Source organism: Phacochoerus africanus, chromosome 4, assembly GCF_016906955.1.
Source record: "Phacochoerus africanus isolate WHEZ1 chromosome 4, ROS_Pafr_v1, whole genome shotgun sequence".
Classification (NCBI taxonomy): Eukaryota; Metazoa; Chordata; class Mammalia; order Artiodactyla; family Suidae; genus Phacochoerus; species Phacochoerus africanus.
The window spans coordinates 141,967,218-141,983,357 of record NC_062547.1 but is presented as its reverse complement, the minus strand read 5'-3'; the positions used below and the strand labels follow the sequence as shown (position 1 = coordinate 141,983,357).

General features: G+C 52.9%; 1 protein-coding gene across 4 annotated transcripts in view; it reads right to left on the bottom strand.

The window, feature by feature from the left end:
* The window catches only part of CYSTM1 (cysteine rich transmembrane module containing 1), a 64,163-nt gene that overhangs the window by 15,482 nt on the left and 32,541 nt on the right, over positions 1–16,140 (bottom strand). For 3 of the 4 annotated variants that reach the window (XM_047778798.1, XM_047778800.1, XM_047778799.1), the window contains exon 3: positions 2,796–3,125. The exons of the other annotated variant lie outside the window; for it this stretch is intronic. In XM_047778798.1, the coding sequence (XP_047634754.1) occupies positions 3,016–3,125 (110 nt within the window). In that variant the 3' untranslated portion in view covers positions 2,796–3,015. Of the gene's footprint in view, positions 1–2,795; positions 3,126–16,140 lie in introns of those variants that run through there. 4 annotated transcript variants of the gene reach the window in all.

Below are 16,140 nucleotides of genomic sequence, written 5' to 3'. Positions count from 1 at the left end.
CGAACAAGACAAAGATGCTCATTCTCACCACTTTTATTCAACATAGTATATTGTAAGTCCCAGCCATAGCAATCAGGCAAAAAAAAAAGGGGGGGGGGAGGAAAGAAAAGGTATCCAAATTGAAAGAGAAGAGATAAAACTGTCACTCTATGCAGATGACATGATACTATATATAGGAAACCCTAAGGACTCCACATAAAAACTATGAGAACTGATAAATGAATTCAGCAAGGTAGCAGGATACAAGATTAACATTCACAAATCAGTTGCATTTCTGTATGAAATATTAGGAATATTAACAATGAAATACTAGAAAGGAATATGAAAAAAGACATTTTAAAATCACACTGCAAAAAATAAAATACCTAGGAATAAATCTGACCAAGGAGGTGAAAGATATGCTGAAAACTATAAAACATTAAATCATGTAAGTTAAAGAGGAGTCAAAGAAATGGAAAGATATCCCATGCTCCTGTTGGAAGAAATAATATTGTTAAAATGGCCACATTGGAGTTCCCGTTGTGGCGCAGTGGTTAACGAATCCGACTAGGAACCATGAGGTTGCCGGTTCGGTCCCTGCCCTTGCTCAGTGAGTTAACCATCCGGCGTTGCCGTGAGCTGTGGTGTACGTTGCAGACGCGGCTCGGATCCCGCGTTGCTGTGGCTCTGGCGTAGGCCGGTGGCTACAGCTCCGATTCAACCCCTAGCCTGGGAACCTCCATATGCCGTGGGAGTGGCCCAAGAAATAACTAAAAAAGACCAAAAAAAAAAAAAGGCCATACTATTCAAAGCAATCTAGAGATTTAATGTGATCCCTATCTAATTACCCATGACATTTTTCACAGAACTAGAACAAATAATCCAAAAATTTATATGGAGCCATTTGCCAAAGCAATCCTAAGGGGGTGGGGGGGGACCCAAGCCGGAGGCATAATTCTCACAGACTTCAGATGATCTTACAAAGCTTCACTCATCAAGACAGTGTGGTACTGTTACAAAAACATACATGTGGATCCTGAATAGAGAGCCCAGACACCTGCAGTCAATTAGTCTTTGACAAAGGAGGCAAGAACATAACATGGGAAGAAGGCAGTCTCTTCAGGAAGGGGGACTGGGAAAACTGGACAGCTACATGTAACGCAGTGAAACCAGAACACATCCTCACACCAGGCACAAAAATAGACTCAAAATGGCTTGAATACTTAAACATAAGACACCATCAAACTCCGAGAAGAGAAGACAGGGAAGACATTCTCTGACATCGGCCATACAAATATTTCAATAATAATAATAAAAAACCCAAAAGACTACCTATGGAATGGGAGATAGCTGCAGATGATGCAACCAACAAGGGCTTAACCTCCAAAGTATACAAACAACTCATGCAAATCAACAACAAAAAACAACCCAATCGAAAAATATGCAGAATACAATGAGACATCAACATCAAATGCTTTCACTGACATATGTAGAATCTGCAAAAAGGACAGACTGAACTTTGCAGACCAGATGCTGACTCACAGACATTGAAAAACTTATGGTCTCCGGAGGAGACAGTTTGGGGGGTGGGGGGATGTGCTTGGGCTGTGGGATGGAAATCCTGTGAAATTAGGTTGTTATGATCATTATACAACTACAGATGTGATAAATTTATTCGAGTAAAAAAAAAATCTGAAAAAAAAGAAAAATGGGCAGAAGACCTAAACAGACATTTCTTGGAAGAAAACATACAGATGTCCAGTAGGCACATGAAAAAATGCTCAACCTCACTAATTATTAGAGAAATGCCAATCAAAACTACAATTAGGTGCCACCTCACACTGGTCAGAATGGCCATCATTAGTAAGTCTACAAATAATAAATGGAGAGGGTGAGGAAAAAAGGGAACCCTCCTACAGTGCTGGTGGGAATGCAAATTGGAACAACCACTATGGAAAACAGTATGGAGGTTCCTCAGAAAACTAAATATAGAACTACCATACGATCCCACTCCTGGGCATGTATCTGGACAAAGCTTTCATTCAAAAAGATACATGCACCCCTATGTTCATTGCAGCACTATTCACAATAGCCAAGACATGGATACAACCCAAATATCCATTGACAGATGAATGGATTAAGAAGGTGTGGTACATATATACAATGGAATACTACTCAGCCATAAAAAAGAATGAAATAATGCCTTTTACAGCAACATGGATGCAGCTAGAGATTATCACTTTAAGTGAAGTAAGAGGAAAAATACTGCATGATATAATCTATATGTCGAATCTAAAATATGGCACAAATAAATCTATCTACAAAACAGAACAGACTCACAGACAGAGAGAACAGACTTGCGGTTGCCAAGGGAGAGGGGGAAGGGAGTGGGATGGACCAGGAGTTTGGGGTTAGTAGATGCAAACTACTACATTTAGAATAGTTAAGCAATGAGGTCCTGCCGTATAACACAGGGAACTCTATCCAGTCTCCTTGAATAGAACATGATGGGAGAGAGTATAACAAAAGGAATATATATGTATGTATGTATGTATGACTGCATCACTGCTGTACAGCAGAAATTGGCACAACATTGTAAATCAACTATACTTTAAAGAGTTCAAAAATAAAAACTTTCCTACTAGGGAATACACCATAAAAAGGTTAAGAGACAGACAGGAAGAAGAAAGCCACAAGACTATAAAAGTGACAAATATTAGTATGTGCAATAGTTAAGATCTCCTACAAATCAGTAAGACAAACCAACAGAAAAAGTGGGCTAAGAATACAAGTTAACAAGTAATTCACAAGGTTTGTAAAGGCCAATCCAAAACTTATTTATTTTCAACGTCATTAGAACGCAGGGAAGGTAAATTAAAACAGATACCATTTCACACCTAGCGTACATGCTACCATTGTGAAGTCTGTGGATGAGGTAATTTTCAAAGAGAGAAAAAATGCCAACTGTGCAGCACTAGTTGTTTATTCCAGTAACAGCAGGGAGCAGGCCTGAGGGCGCCCTCGGGTCTCGGCTGCTCAGTCCAAGTTGTCCAGGAGGCAGCAGCAGCAGAGAGCAGCCCAGCAGGCCGCCAGGACCGCCTGACACCCGGTGTTGTCCGTCGTCCTTTCTCGTTCCACCACGTACACTGGGGGGAGGGCGGGCGGGGAGAAGAGAGAGACCCCGTCAGAGGGCGCTGGAGCAGCGGCGCCCCCTGCTGCTACGCCCTCGGCACTACACCGGAGCCGACCTGCGTGGTCTCCCTCCCTCTCCAGGCCGTCAGATGCCCTCCGGTTGCTGCTCCATCCCCGCTCTGGCGTCTGGCGCTCACGGAAGGGGGCTCCGCATGTGTGAATGAAGGGTCATCTGCTCAGCAGCCGTCAGACCACCGTTTCCTGCCACCACCCCTTCCCCAGGGGGACCCTGAAACCCAACCCAGCACTTCACAGGACTCGTCCAACGTGATCCAGTTTGCAGGGAGGCTCACTCTATGGCCTGGTGTGGCAGACACTGGCCGAGAGCTTTACACACTGTCTCATTTAATCCTCACCAGGGCTCTGCTGCTGTCATCACGGGGAACCCTCAGTGTCTGCAGGACTGTGAATTGGCAGAAACCCTTTGAAAGAGAATGGGTGGTAGTGCGGCGGGTGCATAGAACTTTGACCCCCCCAAAAATCTGTATCTATGGTTTTTTCTACAGAAATAATTGTCCCATTGTTCAAAAATGTGTATACTGCGACTGCTGCTCTGTCAAAATAACACCCAACCAGCAACAACTTTGATGTCTGTCAACTTGCGACTAATTAGCTAAGTTAATGCGTTCCAGGCAGGCCATTAAAAAGAACCAGGGGGTGCTTCTGTGTTGCCAATAAATCAAGCAAGGGATAAAAGCAAGGTGGATAGAGGCGTGTTGTTTTATTTGTACAATTAAAAGGATACTCGTACACGTGTATACATGCTTCGGAAAGAATATAAGAAACGGAGGTCGGTGTGTGGGGGGTGGGGTCTTTTATTCTGCTTTGCATTTTGTGTTTTTCTCAAATGCAAGCTTGTCTGATCTCAAAGCTGCTCCTTCACTATCACTGCCGAGGAGGATCTGTAGGCAGAAGGAGGTCTGTACAGTTTTAGCCCATCTCAGACCTCTTGTAGCCTCTGGCACAAGTGCTAGCTCCAGAGGCTTTGGGGGCAACTGGCATCAATTGATCTGGGTTCCCTGGTGGCACTGGCCTCAGTCCTGGATGCCTTCCCCAATGTCACTGTTACCTACAGCCCCCCCCCCCCGGGCCCACCCAGCTCCCCAAACCTGTGCTCCTAGTTATGTGGCTCCCTTCATATCCTGGCCTGGCTTCTGCGACTTGTTTTACTCATCAGATCTGCCTTCACTGCTGATTCTGTTGCCCCTCAGGCTCTGCTGACTCTTTCAGCCCTGGCCACACACGCTGGGGTTCCTACTGGGGCAAACCTGGCGAGCAGCAGCTGTATTAGACCTCGGCTCCTCCCTGCAAGGAGCATCAAGACCAGAGATCCTGCACTGGAGCGATTCCTAGGGCTGAGCCGAAGGGGCTATAACCCACCTCCGTGGGCAAGGCGTGCATCAGCAGGGGCTGCCCAGCGCAGCCCAGCCTGCACCACGCCTCACCCTTCAATGCCCGCGAAGACAGCCTGCAGGGGGCACTGGCTGTGTTCCAGAAAAGCTATCCCCACCTCCCCAACCCTCCTTTCTTGCTGAAGGCCCCAGCTGCTCCGACACCTCTTCCAGGAACCCTAGGCTCCGCAGGAGGTGAGTGGAGGGGGAGGGACGGCGGGGCTCGGCAAGTTCAGAAAGCAGCAGGGAGGAGATCTCCACCTGATCCTGCTGCTCCAGGTCACGAGTCCCAAAGACTCCTCTTCTAACTTAGGGGGAGGCACCACACTTGGAATTCCAGAACAGAGGCTTTAATAAGACCTATCAAATTGGATTTGACTAAAAGCTCATCTACTCACGGGCCATGTATCCTTGGGCAGGTGTCAACCTCTCTCAGCCTCAGCTTCCTCTGCTATAAGTTAGGGGTAACAGCTGAACCTATACCCCGGGCTGCTGGGAAAGTCAAGAGATCAGGCGTGTAAAATGCTTACAGCGCAGTGCCTGGCACACTGTCAGGTGTTCAAACAACGCTCCTGGATGTTATTGCTGTTACTCAGATGACTGACCCTCCCAGGGCTGACTTAAGAGTGGACCCAAATCGACGGAGACAAGGGAGGGCTCACCTCTGCTTTGGGGTGAAGCCTCATAAATAAAGAGGCCAGGAGGAAGGGTCACTGGCTGTTTTGGGGAGCAACCTGCAAAGGACGGAGGGCAGTAGAGGAAGGACCCTGCCCTCACCCCGATCTAGCCCCTGTCACTTTTCCTTTGGGCTCTACCAAGCGCATGGTATCAGGGCCCCAGTTCAAAGTCGGGGAGACAAGGTTACACTTTTGGGAAGTATGACTCCCGGAGGGCCCAGGACAGGGGATGGGGACCAGATATCCTGTGCCTGGGACTGGAGAGGGACTTGGTCACCATGGAAACAAAGAGGACGGCAGCACAAGGCCACAGGCCATGGAAACAAAGAGGACGGCAGGGCTGTAGCCAAGGGCCATAGGCAAACCTGCATCTTCACTGCCAGGCCCAGGCCTGGTGACAACCCACCCCACCTGCTGAAGGCCAGGGCACCGACCCCAGCAGGAAACCCCACAGTGGGGTCCCAGGACCTCCCAGACCACCTGCCAGACCTTGGCCTTCCCCTAGAGGGATGCCCCAGCAGAGACCCAGCCCAGCTCGAAGCCCATCCACGCAACAACCTCCTCCTTCTCTGGCTGCGGGGGGGGGGGGGGGGGGAAGGTGCAGCACAGCAGCGCCCTCCCCCCCCAATCCGGTCAGCTCCAGGAATAGCTGCCTGATGCAGCGGTGGCCTCTCGCAGGGTTTAGGCCAGAGCTGGAGGCTGGGTTACCATGGGAAGGGCTCCTCTTCCACACCCCACACAGATCTTTTGGCTCCTCTGAGAGGCATCTGCTCTGGCAAACTCCACCCTCATCCCCCAGCATTAAAAAAATTATTATTTTTTTTTTGTCTTTTCTAGAGCCGCCCCTGTGGCACATGGAGGTTCCCAGGCTAGGGGTTGAATTGGAGCTGTAGCCGCCGGCCTACACCACAGCCAGCCTACACCACAGCCAGCCTACACCACAGCCAGCCTACACCACAGCCACAGCAACTCGGGATCCGAGCTGCATCTGCAACCTACACTAGGTCACAGCTCTCAACTACACCGGATCCTTAAGCCACTGAACAAGGACAGGGATCGAACCCGCAACCTCATGGTTCCTAGTCGGATTCGTTAACCACTGAGCCACAACAGGATCTCCCTCATCCCCCAGCATTAAAAACCAACCCAAACAAGGCAGCCGCCGGGGGCCTAAACCGGCAGCCACAGTCCTAAGCAGGTACGAGCACCTTCGCTCAGGTCGCCCCGCTCAGGCTCATCTGCTCGCCTTCCTTCCTTCCCGTTCAGGCTCGAGCTCAGCGTCCTTGGCCTGAGCCCTCCCATCCTCCTCTCCGAGTAAAAAGTGGGTTGAACGTGGTGTCTGTAGTCAGGCCCCAAAGAGACGAAAAATGCAATGGCAACAAGGTATGACTCGATCCACTCCCCTCCTTGCTGCCCCGCAGCCGAGGCCCGGGCCCGATGGAGCAGGAGAGGGCAGCAGTCAGCACGCAGCTGAAGGGCCCCCTCCCCTGGGCCTACCCACCACCAGAGGCCTTCCCGAACCAGCCCAGCCCATCAAGGATCTTTCAGACTGAACTGCTGCCGCCACATTATCATTACAATCACCTGAATAACTTAGTCTTGAAATACCGAGCAATCCTCAAGAAGAATGTGGCCCCAGGGAGGCCCTTAGATGAAAAGGGGAGGCTGTGGTGCTCAGGACAGAGCCTGGGCGGTGAGAGCAGGTGACTTGTAACATTTTCTTCTTGCTTGTGGCTTTGGAGTAGATAAGAAAATAGGGCTATCTCAGAAATGGCTGGTTTACCCTCGGCGTTTCGAAAGGCCTAACTGGACGAAGAGGTCCTGGAGCGCAGGCTATGGCTCTGGTCTCCACGCGCTCCCAGCGCTCCTTCCTAACCTGTCTGGCAGACACAGAGGCGCCGGGCCAGACGGAGCCCCGTCTGCAGGTGGACAGTCCTAGGACAGGACAGGGGGCTCCATCGAAAGCCCACTCTCCCCCAGATGCGCACAGCTCCCCAGCCACCGCGGGCCTCCACGCTGTCCTAAGCTGGTGCGGGGGAGGGGCCAGAACCAGTGCTGGGGCAACTCCAAAGGCCAAGGCAGTGCAGCAAACGACTGTCCTTTCCTGGGGGGAAAATGACCTAATCCTAATAACGCTAAATGTGGGGTAAGAACTGGATGAAACAAAAGCAGGCCAAGAGCCAGCAGACCTGGGGGCTGACGCCATGCCCGCCCAAAGCTGAGTAGAAGCCAGATGACCTCAGGTGCCTCAGTGGTCAGCGGGCTCTGGGTTTCAGGTCCCCAGATGGAGCCAGGCCTGGGGACAAGGCCCAAAGACCAGCCCGCCTTGGCTGAGGAGGCACAAAGTCAGCAAGAGTCTGCTGCCCCAGAGCAAGGCGGCTGGATCAAGGAGCACACCTAGCGTCAGCGCCCATCCCCAACGACAAGGAAGTGGCCAGCTCAGTCAGGGACAGGTATTATGTAAAACTGGACTGTAGCATGTTGTGAAAGCTCATCAAATATCAAAACGAAGTCTGACGTTACGAGTGACCAGCGGTGGTTATGCTGGAGTCTAAAATTAGGCCGTGAGTAATAAGCTACCTTTGGCTTGTGAGTCTGGCCGTCAGAGGCGTAGTCATCAGAAAGTGACCTTCAAAGACAGCCTGCTCCTGGGCTTCAAAACTCACCCCCAAAGAACCGAAAGCAGGGTCTCGAACAGGTGTCTGCACACCCGCGTTCACAGCAGTAGATTCAAAAAGGCCAAAGGTGGGAGCGACCCAAGTGTCCACAGATGGATGGAAAGATAGCAAAATACGGTTTATATCTACAAGGGCGTATTCTTCAGTCTGAAAAAGAAATGTTGACACCTGCTACAACAGGGGTGTAGCTTAAAGACACTTTGCTGAGTGAACTAAGCCAGTCACGGAAGGACAAGCACCGTGAGATTCCTGTTCCGTGAGGCACTGGAGCAGCCAAATTCCATGAGGCAGAAACTGGGACGGCGGTTGCCAGGGCCTGGGCAGGGGATTCGCTGCTTCCCGGGCGTGGAGTTGTGGTTGGGGATGCTGAAAACAGTTTGGGAGATGATGGTGACTGTTGTACAATAATGGGACCGGGCCTAATGCCACCCAGCTGCACACTTAAAAATGGTTAAAACAATAAACCCTACAATAAAGCCTTCCTTCTCCGCCTATTCCTAAGGATTCGAGGCATCTCAACACTGTGGGGTAGCAGACGAAGCTGGTGGCTCAGGGACGTTCTGCTCCAGCCGCTGTTTCAGTTCTCCTGGTTTGGTGGCGTGATCCATCCTCCCGTCCCCTGGGGCTGGCCTGGACGCCAGCCGGTTAGTGGCACATTGTGGTCGCATATAAAGGAAGTCCACTCTGGAGTTCCCATTGTAGCTCAGTGGTTAAAGAATCCGACTAGGAACCATGAGGTTGCGGGTTCGATCCCTGGCCTTGCTCAGAGGGTTAAGGACCTGGCGTTGCTGTGGCTGTAGCGTAGACCAGCGGCTACAGCTCCAATTCGACCCCTAGCCTGGGACCCTCCATATGCCGCAGGACTGACCCTAGAAGAGACAAAATGACCAAAAAGAAAAAAACAAAAGAAAGGAAGTCCATTCTGCCTGCCAGCTACCTACCTGCCCTCTGCCCTGAGGACCACCAGACTCCAGGCAGACCCTACAGAGGAGGTGCTGGAGGAGAAGGGAGCCGCCGCTGTGGACACTTGGCTCAGGCTCCTCCCACCTCACGGGCTCGCTTGTCATTTTCCCCGAGACAGTGACATAGCCAGGGTGGGGAGTCCCTGCCTCAGGCAGCTCCTAGCCCACCTTGCAAAGAGGAGCCAGCGACCTACTGGGGAAGTGCATGGTGATGTGTCACACTGGGAGGACCAGTCATCAACGAGAATCCAGAATCCCACCGGGGCCTGTCAATGAGCTACGGGGAGGGCAGGTGGGTCAGTCCCCCCTCTGCCCCGCCTTCCTTTTGCTTCCCTGACAAGAAAGTGTGAAAACAGGCTGGCTAGTGAGTGGCTCCCCCAGAAACGGGCCCAGGCTGTGCTGACACCCACCCCCCCACGCCCCCGTGCCACCCTGCCTGCCCCTGATGATGCATTAGGATCTGTTAAGGTCATACCCTGCTGAGCAGCAGCCAAGCCCTCTGAACCAGGGAGTCCCAGAATCAAAGCAAGGAGAGCAAAGGAGATCAGAAGAGAAAGAGACGCCGAGACCACAAACCCCGACGCCAGTGGCCCCTCAATAGAAGACAACGACGGCCAGGACCGTGGATGCCAAGCAGAAACCAGGAAAACCATCTTTCTGGTTTTCAGGCCCTGGGTTACGGTTCCTTTGAGGGGAGCTGGCTCTTTGGAACAGGCCCAGAAGGGCAACGATCACCCAGGAGGGAACTGCTGGGTTCCCCCAGTTAGTGTCTGGGCACCGGCGGGCACCGGCAGGCACGGCGGCTCTGCTATCGGCAGCGTCAGTCTGACGCACCCCGAGTGCCGGCCCGGCAGTGCCGATCAAATAGGTCCTGCTGCATTTTCTAACACGGCAAACACCACCGTATCGTTTCTCCTGAACACAACGCGTGTTTTTATCTTAGGTATACAGACCACAACTGGCTTCCGCTCGCACTAGATTCTGCGAGTTACTGATTAACTGTTCCCGCTGATACATTTATGCAAAATGCCCCGAGGTTTTCTTCCTCCTCTGTCAGGCTTCACTTGCCCTTGTGAAAACAGCTGCATTTTCTCCTGAGTGCACCTCAGTTTAGAGCCCCGGTGCCTGGCGAGTTCGAGGTAGGGATGCGACAGGATGACCGTGGTGACAAGGTGATCCGAGGCAGATCCAGCGGTCACCCCTGCAGATTTGGAAAGCACCGTGTGGGGCGCCTGGGCTCCGCCAAGTCCCCGCCCACAGCTCCTGCTGTTCAGTAGCACCGCCAACAAGCCAGCCGACAGCTACCCCAAGTCAACCACCAAGGGTCCTGAAAGCACCACCTCGCCCACCGAGATGGGCCCTGTGGCAAATGCGAGGCCAGAGACTCCGCAGCGGAGAAAGGGAGACAGCGCCGGGCTGGCCTGGAGGACTGTGACGAGAATTCTGGTGCCTGGGAGGCTGGGCCGGAGTCCAGGAGAAGAACTTCCCTCGGCGGTCACCGCTGCCAGTCCTAGCCAGCCTGTCACTAAGCTGGAACCAGCAGCAGGAGCAACCACCTTCCCAGGGAAACAGCAAGAGAGAGAGAGGCTGGGCTCCAGTGAAGCCCTGGGGTGGGAAGCTGGTGAGGCCGGCCTCGGAGGCAGAGAGGGTGTAATGTGAGGGGAGCCTCCAACGTGCCAGGGGTGACGGAAGGCATCTGACTGCCGCCCCCGCCCCACACTGAGCAGGGTCCAGCTGCTCCAAGTGGTGGGGGTTTGGTTTTTGTGTTTTTTGGTTGCCCTCGCGGCACGTGGATCTTCCTGGGCCAGAGACCGAACCTGCACCCCAACTGTGGCAACAGTGGGTCCTTAACCCACTGCACCACACGGAAACCTCCGATATAGGGTAAAGAGGTTTCTGTTTCCCTTTGGAACTGCTTGGGCCCACCTTATGGATGCCAGGCTGCTGGGCGAGAATCCAGGAAGGTCAGGGGCACACAGCCATCCAGCCACCCAACTCCCTGGCCCTCCACGTCAGCAGGCTGGGCTGGCAGCCACCAAGAATCCTCCCACCAAGCCCTCGCCCTCACTGCCCTTCTCCCGGGTCTCGACAAGGGATGGTCCTCTTCAGGAATTCCTTCTGGTCTCCAAGATGAACCCAGAGACCCTTAGCTCCTGATCCCACCTGGAGCAAAATGCCAAGCATGCCAACGTCACTTACCACGCCCTGCCTCTAGCCTGACACAGGGTGCTTGGTAGGCCTGGGAAGAGGGGCCACGGAATGAATTCAGTGAATGAGTGAGTGAGTGAAGAAACAAATGAACAATTTGTCTTTCACCTTTTACCCTGGTTGGAAAAGCTGTTTCCAGCCTGCCTTGTAAGCAACCTGCAGATATGGGCTTAGCTGGCTTTTCTCTGAAGCAACAGCAAAGCATTTCTGAGAAAAAATATGAAGACCCTGTTGGTCTTAAGTTCTTTTTTTTTTTTTTTTTTTAAGGGCCATACTCATGGCATATGGAGGTTCCCAGGTTAGGGGTCCAATTGGAGCTGTAGCCACCGGCCTACACCACAGCCAGAGCAATGCAGGATCCAAGCTGCCTCTGTGACCTACGCCAGAGCTCGCGGCAACGCCAGATCCTTAACCCCCTGAGTGAGGCCAGGAATCGAACCCGTAACCTGATGGTTCCTAGACGTATTTGTTTCCACTGCTCCATGACAAGAACTCCCGAGTCTTAAGTTCTTAGGGAGGGGTGTCATTCCCATTTCTTCCCTTTAGGAGATCTTGGCTCAGCCAGAACTTTCCTGAAATGGTTCAGGGCGGTCCCTGGTGTTGGGGTCATCACTCTGTCCCATCTGATTAGGAGGAGGTCCTGGGCAAGAAGGAAGCAAACAAAGGGAGCCTGGGGTCCCAAGGCTGGCTGGCCAGGGAGAGGGGCCCCGACCCTTTTCCAGGGGGGCCCCAGGGAGGAGCTTCTCCTCTGATCTAGGGTTTTGTGCCCACGGCCTTACGGAGTTGGTGGTTACCCACGGCTGCCCAAGGAGACCTGGACAGGGCTTTTGTTTGGGGAACACGGGTCCTTCATACACTACTCAGGACACACCTACTCGCAGAAGCAAAAACCCATTTTTTCCCCTTCAGGAACAACTCAAATACAATCTTGCACATGCTAAAATCCTTCAGGCTGGAGTTCCCGTTGTGGCGCAGTGGTTAACGAATCCGCCTACAAACCATGAGGTTGCGGGTTCGATCCCTGGCCTTGCTCAGTGGGTTGAGGATCCGGCGTTGCCATGAGCTGTGGTGTAGGTCGCAGATGCGGCTCGGATCCCATGTTGCTGTGGCTCTGGCGTAGGCCGGAGACTACAGCTCCGATTCGACCCCTAGCCTGGGAACCTCCACATGCCGTGGGAGCAGCTCAAGAAATAGCAAAAAGACAAAAAAAAAAAAAGAAATGAAATTTAAAAAAAAATCCTTCAGGCTGACAAGGTAGCCAGGCCACCATTTGGATTCATTTCAAAGGTAAACGGAAAAGCTCAGAGGGAGACACTACTGAAAAATAAGCCTAGTGGAAATTTTTTCCCTGAGGAAAATGCAACTGAAAGGCACTGAAATCTTTCCCAGGCTATTCCCAATCCATGGTCTTTAAGCAGGTGGGTCCCTGGGAAAAGGTTCTGCCACCTGGGACGCCAAGGAGAAAGCTCTCCACACCACACATGCCCAGGTACAACCTCTAGAGCCAAAGTGTGTGCATGGGGCTGGGGGAGGGGGGTACCACCTTCCCCAGCTTCTGAGAGCCTCTCAGGTCCACAAGGCCAAGCAAGGATGGGGAGGTGCATGGCTGGGGAAGGCGCCACCTCCTCCAACCAGGAGCCCAGCCTGGACATGCAACTCAGCACCGATCTGACGAGGAAAAAGCCCCTGAGCCCAGCACTGGGACAAGGAGGGAAGCAGTGCCGGCCCCTCAAAGCCCAAAAGGCTGCAGCCCTGACAACAGCAGCAGCAAGCTTCCTGGCTGCGAGCTGATAAGGTTTTCCAGAAGAGTCGATAGGAAAGTCAGGATTTCCCGGAGGAGGAAGCCACTCCCTCAGGGAGCCAAAGCGAGTCTGGACCAGCTACAAATTACTGCCCTGACCCACTGGCTGGGCGGTCCCAGGGGTCTCTCAGCCCCCACCAGACCAGCTCCCTGGGCAGGAGTCGAGTCCTCTCTGTCCCTGTGGCCCCCAAGGTCCAGCCGCTGCAGGTTCACCGGGTTCAGGGGCCAAGCTTGCCACACGCACCATTCATTTCAGTACAACGCCTTCCCCTAACCTCGCTGCGGCTCAGTTTCCCCACCTGAAAACTGGAGACAAATAACACCACCAACTTCTCAGGTTTGTTATGAGATTATCTGATTAACTCTTTGAAAAAAACAGCACAGTACCAGGCACAAAGTAAACAGATAAATTATACCTATTATTGTTGATACTATTCCATAAACTAAAGAAAAGGCTAGAAAGAAAAGCAATCTATATTGTAGAGCTTTACACTGTACTGAGATTTTTAAAAACAACAACAATTTAGACTGAGGGTGGGGGTAGGGACGAAGTCAGCCACGTGAGACTGACAATGCAGTGGCGACGCCAGTGAAAGTGGGTCAGCTCTCCTAAGACTCGCACATTCTGCGGGGCCAGGATGCAGCTGCAGACAGATTGAAGAATTTACAATGAAGAAAAAAACCCAAAATACCCAACCTTTTTTTTTTTTTTTTTTGGTCTTTCTGCCATTTCTTGGGCCGCTCCCGAGGCATTTGGAGGTTCCCAGGCTAGGGGTCTAATCAGAGCTGCAGCCGCTGGCCTACACCACAGCCACAGCCACGCCAGATCCGAGCCGCATCTGCGACCTACACCACAGCTCGCGGCAACGCCAGATCCCTAACCCACTGAGTCCAGGGATCGAACCCACATCCTCATGTATACTAGTCGGATTTGTTTCCACTGAGCCACAATGGGAACTCCTCAAGAAAACATTTATGTAGCATATGCTATGAGCCAAGACCTGTCTCCTGGACAGGGATGAACCTACCAGTCGAACTTCAACAAAGGTCTGCACCATGAGAAACGAAACACAGACCAAGAAACTTAGACGAGAATGCTAGCTACTGTCTCTGCAGAGCCAAAGTATGGCGACGATTTACCTTCTGTGAGGAAGAGCTAGTTCTCTAATTGTGAAACTTCTTTTACACATGAAGCGCGTTTCTCTGGGGAGACCCGGCCGCGGCCCAGGAGCAGCAGCGGGGGCTCCGGCAGAGCAGCACCAAGTCAGGCTTTGGGGAAAGCCGCTCTTCGGGCCCTGACCACACGGCCAGGTCCCCACACTCGAGTCAGCAGCTGCTGGGCCAAGTCCCCGTCCAGCCACACGGACACCCCTTCTCACCATCCGCGCCGAGCCTCCCCTGCGGCTGTGACCACGCGGACCACAGGCCACACCGGCGAGGCGCGGGGCCAGCCTGGGCCTCCCGGCACAGCTACTGCCTCACCAGGGTCCGGCCTAGGGAAAGGCTCCTGCCACCGGAGGTGACCTCGCACTCCCGGGGTGGTCCCAACACACGGTGCGGGCTCCGCCCCCAGAGACCACTGGTTCTATCCCGCCCGGAGGCCTGTCACCCATGTGGCCTTCCCTTCCGCGCCCACCAAAGCAGCACCCTCCCCGCTGAGAGCAACTCAGCCTCACAGAGCCTCTGCCACCACCGCCAAGGGAAGGCGTGTGTCAAGTTTCAAGACTTGCACAGAGCAGAAAGCCGGGCTGAGGAGGGAGCGTCTGGGGGAGGGTGGGATTTCATTCAACCACCCCCCACCCCCGCCCCCGCCCCGAAACCCAGGCCAGCCCGGCTGCCACCCGAGCCTGCGCCCTGGCCGGCTCAGCAAACTGGATCCGTCCAGAGCAGCTGCCCCTTCACACTCCATTACCCCCAGTGCTGGGCAGGCCCTGGCGTTTGAAAAGAGCATTTTGCATAATGTATTTGACCAAAACAGATTGGGTCTCTAAAGCCAAGAAAATGGAAAAACCCAAGGCCATCATTAGGAGCCTACGGCCCCCTAGGTCCCCCAGACCCAGTGCAGCCGCTGTGGGGACTTGACAGAGCACTGGGCCCAGCTGAGCCCATCTGTCACCCTAAAGCCTGAGTCACAAATACACAGCACAAGAGCCAGAACTGCTCCAAAGGCCCGATCCACTCCCTCAAGGCCAATCTCATCTACTTTTGTGAAAGGAAAGGAAAAGAGTTGCAACTGAGTGTCCCGGAGAGGACGACTCTGCGGCACCAACAGCACCAACAGCCCGGGCTGTGGCGCATTTTCAAGCATTTCAAGGCTATTTCCTAACGGAATGCAAATGAGCAAAAGAATTAGGAATACAATTTGAAAGCAGACAGACCTGGGTCCTCTCACGGCTCAGCGAGCTGCTCTTTGACTTTAAGATAATGAACACTTAGCCCCAAACAAGACCTAATTGGAAAAAGTAACATCCCTTAGCGCTTGGCCCTGAATTACACAAGGCGCTGAACTACTGGTGAATGAGGGAGCGGTGAGATTCCAAAGGAAGACAAATGATAGAAAAACTTGCACATGGGAGGCCCTGTGACACATGGAGGCACTTCAGGCTCTGGATCCCCACGTGTAAGCTCTGGGTTCATACCACCCACCCAGGAATCAAAGCCAGATTCCTAAGGCCAGGGCCAGGCACCCCACGAGGTGCTCAGTAAGTGGGCAGGCCTTGGGCTTAGACCGGCGGGTCTGACTCTCGTCCAGCACCTCCGCGTTCATCTCTGCGGTGGGAGGATAAGAGACCCACCTCAGAGCGTTGTGCTCAGCTCTTTTATTTAACAATGAATAATCAATATTAAAGGTTCAAAAACCTGGACCAATGGCCTCAAACTTCTTCCTGTCCTGCTGGTTTCCATCTAGGAGCTGGTGTCCAAAACCCAAATTCTCCAGCCCCAGATGGCAGAGAGGCTCAGAAATACAGCCTGTCGGCCCAGTCGGAGGTAGAGAGGGAACTCTTTATAGCTTCATAGGCCTAAGCCGGCTCCCTGGGAGGCCACCAGGAAAGGGCACGTGGTTTTCAGCTGCTGATGAAGCTGATCAGGAAAGCCTTTTCCTCCACTGGCCTCAAAAGCCCAGCCGAGAGCTTTCATTAGGAAGACGCCACAGCAGGGGTTCTCAAAGGCAGGGGATCTGGGCCCCAGGGAACATCTGGTAACGTCTGGGTAACATTTGGGGCTGTCATAATTGAGCAGATACTGCTGGCA